Source organism: Gigantopelta aegis, chromosome 8, assembly GCF_016097555.1.
Source record: "Gigantopelta aegis isolate Gae_Host chromosome 8, Gae_host_genome, whole genome shotgun sequence".
NCBI lineage: Eukaryota > Metazoa > Mollusca > Gastropoda > Neomphalida > Peltospiridae > Gigantopelta > Gigantopelta aegis.
Genome location: NC_054706.1, coordinates 26004683 through 26011984, shown reverse-complemented (window position 1 = coordinate 26011984; position 7302 = coordinate 26004683). Strand labels below are relative to the sequence as shown.

The window sequence follows — 7302 nt, the reverse complement described above, 5'->3', positions numbered from 1 at the left end:
CGACTTCGCCGATTCACATAGTTTGCGGATGATATTAAATGTACATATGACGGTTACTATCAATGGGATTACATGCACATATGACGATTACTATCAATGAGATAAGTTCTCTAACTCGAAATTTTTAAACTATTATGCACAATATATTCAGTCATTGGGTGTTTGTAAAATATTACTGACTGCATTTAATTTAATGTTATATTCAATCAGTTAAGTAAAACAATTAATTCTGATTAATATTAAATAATATAATATTAAGTATATTTCATAAAAGGCCAGTAGGCTACGATTGATAACATTTACATGTAATCGCATCACATGCAATGTGACGTCATATACTGTTCTGCAAGACACTGCTCTACAAATAAAACAATATAATATAAACTACTACGACTCCAAAGTATACGAATTTTTCCACACAATTTTATATTTCAATCCTCTAATCATAATCATGTTACAATCACCTATTAGCACGGCACCTGTCTTTATAGGACACAAGATATAACTCTTCTTCAGTTCCGCTTTTACATACGTTTTGACGCCATCGAGAACGTTTATTCCAGAAAGAACACACTTATATATACATATATTAGTATATTAGTCAGCCTATGCCAAGACACACATTTTGACTATCCGCATCTACAACCCAGCGATGGTTTAACGGTTCATTTGTTTTACACAGACTTCTCTCTCTAAACAACAGCTAACAACTAATCATCAATCTGTGTATTTGTGTATCTGTGTATTTATGTATTTATATATTTATATATTTTCTTCCTGTAACTGATGAGCTTTGTAGCTCAAAGTCAATAAAGAATGAATGAATAATGACAGGGTGGGATGTGGTAAATCGATCACGGGACCGAAAACAAATCCGGAAACAATTATAGAAACTTAAAGAAAATTCTTTTTTTTAACCGTTTAAGGAGTTTTAGACTATTAACTACTCTCAGTCTCTCCCCCCCCCCCCCTCCACTCCACTACAACTGTTTGAAACAAATACCGTGGTATATACAATCCTGTCTGTGGGATGGTGCATATAAAATAGCCCTTGCTGCTAACCGAAAGGGTAGCCCATGGCGTGGCAGCAGCGGATTCTCCCGTCTCATCTGTGTCACTGTGGTTTTAACACTTTATCCGACGCCATATTATAAACATTAATAAAAAATGAGTACGGCCTTAAATAGAAAGAAAAAAAATTCTTCATTCTATAATCTTTAATGACGGTCTATCCCAAACCACTAAATAATATTCCTATTCGTAAAATTGGATTCTTGGGATACTTTGGAGTTCGAGGGAGGGTGAGAATTTTCATTTTGTCTCATATAACTTTCTTCAAGGAAAAAAAAGTACTGTTTATTACAGTTGCAATATATCGTATAGCAAATTCATTGGATTTGTAGTTACAGATGGAAGCGTGTGTCTAGGAAATCTGTATTTCACGAAAGTACGTGTCCAGTATACTTATGCATTCGTAGGTGGAAGCAAGTTATTTCTCAGACTCTTGATCATGTTATGTTCTTCTTCTGGCAAATATGGCACAACACTGCGGAGTACATTAAATCTTTTTCACTTCAATTTTAGTAATATGGGATTTCCGTGAACTGGGGATATCGGTTTTACTTTCTGGCTGATACTGTGGCATGGTTGTCACAGCGGTTTCCTCTGGGTAGGCTTGGTACATTGGATTATGATAGGAAGGCTGCTGGTGAACAGCGGCCGGAATCCCTTCTTCGTCTATGTCAGGTGGTTCATCAGTGACTTGCAAGAGAGGCGGCGGGAAGCAGTTGAAGATGTCCATATACCTGGGCAAGCATCCATATTCGAACAGAAACTTGGCGATGTACGACACAATGATGATGGTAAACATACAGATGAGCATGGCTATTGTCTTGAAGGGGAACCGCTGTCCGCTTGCCTCGGTGTACCACGGGTACTTGATGACGGAATCTATGTGCAGGTCACTGTCGCCGCCCAGGATCCGAAACAGGAGGCCGGTAACGAAGCCGGCCAGTGACCCGTACGTGTTGGAGTCTTTCAGGTACATGGCGCAGGTGAGCTGGGGAAACAGCATCACGTAGACGAGGTCGGAGCACAGGTAGAAGAGCACGTAGATGGACTGGTACTCAAGAGCCAGGACGCAGGAGCACACGGCGTGAACCACCTGCATCAGTCGCATGATCCACACCAATATCGTTCCAGACGGCTGCAAACAAAACCCCACAAACTCAGTGCTGGTAGTGGTAGTAGTGTTTAGACGGTAGTAGTAGTAGTGGCGTAACGGTTAAACTAGTAGTAGTGACATGGACGTTAAAGTACTGGTAGTGGTAGTAGTGTTTAGACGGTGGTAGTAGTAGTGGCGTGGCGGTTAAACTAGTAGTAGCGACATGGACGTTAAAGTACTGTAGTGGTGTAGTGGTAGTGTCGTGCTTGTTAAAGTAGTGGTAGTGGTGTGGTTTATAAAGTAGTGGTAGTGGTGTGGATGTGAAACTGTAGTGGTAATGGTGTGGTTTTTAAAGTAATGGTAGCGGCGTGGTTTATAAAGTAATGGTAGCGGCGTGGTTTATAAAGTAGTGGTAGTGGCGTTGTTTATAAAGTAGTGGTAGTGGCGTGGTTGTTAACGTAGTGGTAGTGGTGTGTTTTTTAAAGTAATAGTGGCGTGGGTTATAAAGTAGTGGTAGTGGCGTGGTTGTTAACGTAGTGGTAGTGACGTGGATGTGAAACTGCAGTGGTAGTGGTGTGGTTGTTAAAGTAATGGTAGTGGCGTGGTTTATAAAGTAGTGGTAGTGGCGTGGTTGTTAACGTAGTGGTAGTGACGTGGATGTGAAACTGCAGTGGTAGTGGTGTGGTTTTTAAAGTAATGGTAGTGGTGTGGTTGTTAACGTAGTGGTAGTGTCGTGGATGTTAAAGTAGTGGTAGTGGCATGGTTGTTAACGTAGTGGTAGTGGTGTGGTTGTTAAAGTAGTGGTAGTGTCGTGGATGTTAAAGTAGTGGTAGTGGTATGGTGGTAAAGTAGTGGTAGTGTCGTGGTCGTTAAACTAGTGGTAGTGGCATGGTTGTTAACGTAGTGTTGTTGTTGTTGTTATTTTCTTATAGATGCTTATATTATATAGTTTACGTTCAACTTTTGGATCGAACCAAGTTTTTTGTTGTTTTTCCACAATCTGTATAAATAAATACGTGGATATATGCGGTTTATAATGTAATTTACAACTAAGTGTTGCTACGTTAAACAAATAATAACTGATGATGATGAATCATTTCATTTCAAATTATTTTCGTGTGGCTAGTGAGAGAGAAGAGGGTGTAGTAGTCACACACCACACCTCAGCTATCTGGGCTGTCTGTCCAAGACAGTGGCTTAGTTGTTAGTTGGTTAGTGGCTAGTGAGAGAGAAGAGGGTGTAGTAGTCACACACGACACCTCAGCTATCTGGGCTGTCTGTCCAAGACAGTGGGTTAGTTGTTAGTTGGTTAGTGGCTAGTGAGAGAGAAGAGGGTGTAGTAGTCACACACACACCCACATCTCAGCTACCTGGGCTGTCTGTCCAAGACAGTGGGTTAGTTGTTAGTTGGTTAGTGGCTAGTGAGAGAGAAGAGGGTGTAGTAGTCACACACCACACCTCAGCTATCTGTGCTGTCTGTCCAAGACAGTGTGTTAGTAGTTAGTTGGTTAGTGGCTAGTGAGAAAGAAGAGGGTGTAGTAGTCACACACCACACCTCAGCTATCTGTGCTGTCTGTCCAAGACAGTGTGTTAGTTGTTAGTTGGTTAGTGGCTAGTGAGAGAGAAAAGGGTGTAGTAGTCACACACGACACCACAGCTATCTGGGCTGTCTGTCCAAGACTGTGGCTTAGTTGTTAATTGTTAGTGGTTAGTAAGAGAGAAGAGGGTGTAGTGGCTTTACACCTACCCGTTGAGTCGTTAAAAATCGCTCTGGGTGGGAGCCGGTACTGGGCTGCGAACCCTGTACCTACCAGCCTTATGCCCGATGGCTTTTAACCACGACACCACCGAGGCCTGTGATGATGAATCATCTCGTCTCGGGCGATCTAGACACTAATGCCTTTTGTAAGACTATATTATTAAAAACTTACCATCTTGGACATGCATAATTTATATATGGGACAAAACACGTTGTTGGCAAACATGGAGCTGGCAGACAACATGGACGAATCCGTCGACGACATGACAGCGGCAGAGACGGCGCCAAGGCCGATAACTCCTACCCAGCTGGGACAGAGATATCGCAGAACCAGTGGCAGGACCAGCTCCGTATTGTTGTGGATGTCACCAGTGTATTCTGTCTTGGTCCAGTCTGTGGGGGAAAAACACACAAAACAGTGATGACAGCAATAATAATTATTATAATGTTTATAGTTTAGAAAACAAAATGGAAGAATAATAAGAGAGTAAAGTGCTGGGAGGGAGGGGGGGGGGGGGGGGGTGAAGAGCCTGCCTTTGTGCATAAGAGCTCTTTTGTGACAGTCTGTATTATCCGTGAGGTAGGGTGGGGACGATATTACTGGTCGGATACCTTCGTGTGTAAGGGATAGTACGAACGTCATAAATAAACCAGAGATTATCGCGGTGAATGCAGGGTAACGTTATTCTGTGGAAACAAAATGAGAAATATCTGTTCGCTTGATCAAATTTGAGATGAAATCATCATTTAAAAAGTGCATTTATTATACATGGAAGAGGTTTTGCTTTCCAACCCTTTTCGTTGGCTGTTCCAAAGGCCACCATGCGGCACAGCACGAAGACACATCATTGTATAGTTTAAAAGCGCCGTTTGTCTTCACTAATCCACTGCCACCACCACCACCACAACCACCACCCTCTCCCACCCACCCCCTCCTTGGCCAGTTAGGGCCGAAACGTAGCCCAGTGGTAAAGCGCTCTCGGTCGTTTTGGAATCGATCCCCGTCGGTGGGCCCATTGGGCTATTTTTCGCTCTAGCCAGTGCACCACGATTGGTACATCAAAGGCCGTGGTATGTTCTATCCTGTCTACGGGATGGTGCATATAAAAGATCCCTTGCTCCTAATCGAAAAGAGTAGCCCATGAAGTGGCTGCAGTGGGTTTCCTCCCTCAATATCAGTGTGGTCCTTAACCATATGTCTGACGCCGTTTAACCGTAAATAAAATGTGCTGAGTGCGTCGTTAAATAAATAAAATATTTCCTTCCTTTGCCAGTTACGTTAAACTAGGTGGTACCTTGGTTCTACAATCCGCTCTTGGTTACGAATGGATCTACATTCGGTTCCTTTAAGTGAGGCCTATATAATAATTATATATAATAGTTGGAGTTAAAGAGAGGGCAAATGTTTCCCATTTCTTCTGCTCTAGTTCCGACAGCCGTGAAATAGCGTGTACTTTTTTATAAACAAATATAAAGTTAAAAGTGTATTGTGTTTAACACTAGAGTACACAGATACGTCATACCTGCTTCAGCAGCTATTACTCCTATAAGTACTGCTGGTATTGCCATGGCAACGCAGCCGAAGGCGGCAACGAAGGACAGACCCTGCGCCACAGACGGGCTTCTTGCTGACAACACTCGTTGAAAATAAACCTTTGGAAAAACATGGGAGAAATGGTTTTCATGTAACATATATAACCAAATAATTAGAAGGAATATTTAACAGATTTTATATTAGCAGGGGGAAGCTGGCTTTGGCCCGAATTAAGACATAGTGCCCGAATCTGGATAGCAACATTTATTCATATTAGCATTACTACCAAAGAGGATTTTTACATGGATTACACCTAATTTTGAGGGTAGAATGATCGAAGTACATGATAAAGAGGTCTCAGGTAAGCACGTTTTTGCCGAATGTCTGTTTAATTTTTGCCCGAATTTGAGGATTTGCTCCAGCACTAGGGTGGATGTTGCCCATTGCCCCCTGCCCTGCCCCCCCCCCCCCCTCGTAAGCTTATGCATAGACGTTGGAAAATGGCAGTAACTGAGTGATTCACCCTGTGTTCAGCAAATGTCGCGAATTATTTGACTGGTTCCCCGCGTAGTTCCAGTGTTTAAGGTGAAGCGTATATAACCACTCTAGCGAACGTTTTTCAGCTCTGGTTGGCTGAACCCAGCGCAATTGTTAAAGGCTCATATAGACTGGATGCGGTGCGTGCGTGTAGTCCGACTGTTACATTTAGGACATATACACCAACACGTGAACTTACAAAGCCTGTTTATGTCTTACTTGCTTGTAACTACATACATTTACAATGCTTAAACACCTGCGTTTAAGAAAAACAGGCTTCATAAATCCAGCCCCTACTGCTTTCCCGCTGGCTGCTTGGCGGACGACTCATTTTCAGGAGGCCGAGCAACGCAGCCACTTGGTAGAGTCTAGCTGGTTCCCAGAAAAAGCTCGTTTATATCACCGCAGACCAACGAACATTGTTGAAATGTATGGGAACATTATTTCTGCGACAATCCACCACACCACCTTTCAAGTGTTTGAACATTGCTACATTTTTAAAGGAGAGAGAGACTGGATGATTGCGAGAGAGAATCCCAGAGAGGAGTAAGAGATCAAGAGACTCCGAGAGAGAGCCTGTGTAGGGAGGGAGATAGAGAGAGAGGGGGGAGAGAGGGAGGGACGAGAGAGAGAGAGAGAGAGAGAGAGAGAGAGAGAGAGTCTAACTAACCTACAGACAGACAGATACAGAAAAAGCAGGAGTGGTTCGGGGGGAGATTTAAATACTAGTAATCCTTGACATGGAAAATAATGGTTAAAAAATAAATAAATGTTATTTTTCTGCATTGCTTCTTCAATTCATTTGCCTTGATGACATATCATGTTTACAGTAGGCTGTGACATCAGAAGACATTTATCCATGGACATGTCCGTGAGGTTACTGAAAACAGTACACTTCAAAGGTATTCTAGTCGGAAATTGCGTCTTACCTGCCATGGAATTCCACCAAAAATGAGGAGTAACCCTGTATCAACGTAAACTCCGATGTCTGCAGTCGTCAGCTCTTTAACCCACACAGCGCTGGAGTTGGTGGTGATAGCCGGCACGTTGTCGTTCGTCAAAGCGAATGGAATACTCAGCCACTAAAATTTAATTAAACATAAACAGTGTATTCATTATAGGATATTAAACGAACTTTAATTTCGTATCATGTTTATCTCCCGAATGAAATAATTTTCAGTTTAGCGAGTGACAATGAACATTATTTCACGATGGACATAAACATGATGCGAAATGGTAGCTAGTTTAATATCATGTTTATTACCCATGGTCGATCTTAAAGGGACATCACCGTAGGTTTTAAACACT

The 7302-nt window shown here is 42.3% G+C and overlaps 1 protein-coding gene across 1 annotated transcript in view; it reads right to left on the bottom strand.

Moving 5' to 3' along the window:
• Positions 1–407: 407 nt before the first annotated feature.
• Positions 408–7302, bottom strand: part of LOC121378673 (high-affinity choline transporter 1-like) — a 41805-nt gene continuing 34910 nt past the window's right edge. Inside the window, exons 6-9 of the mRNA XM_041506954.1 lie at positions 6924–7076; positions 5447–5576; positions 4096–4316; positions 408–2206 (exon numbers count right to left, since the gene is read on the bottom strand). Of these exons, the coding sequence (XP_041362888.1) occupies positions 1559–2206; positions 4096–4316; positions 5447–5576; positions 6924–7076 (1152 nt within the window). The 3' untranslated portion in view covers positions 408–1558. The remainder of the gene's footprint in view (positions 2207–4095; positions 4317–5446; positions 5577–6923; positions 7077–7302) is intronic.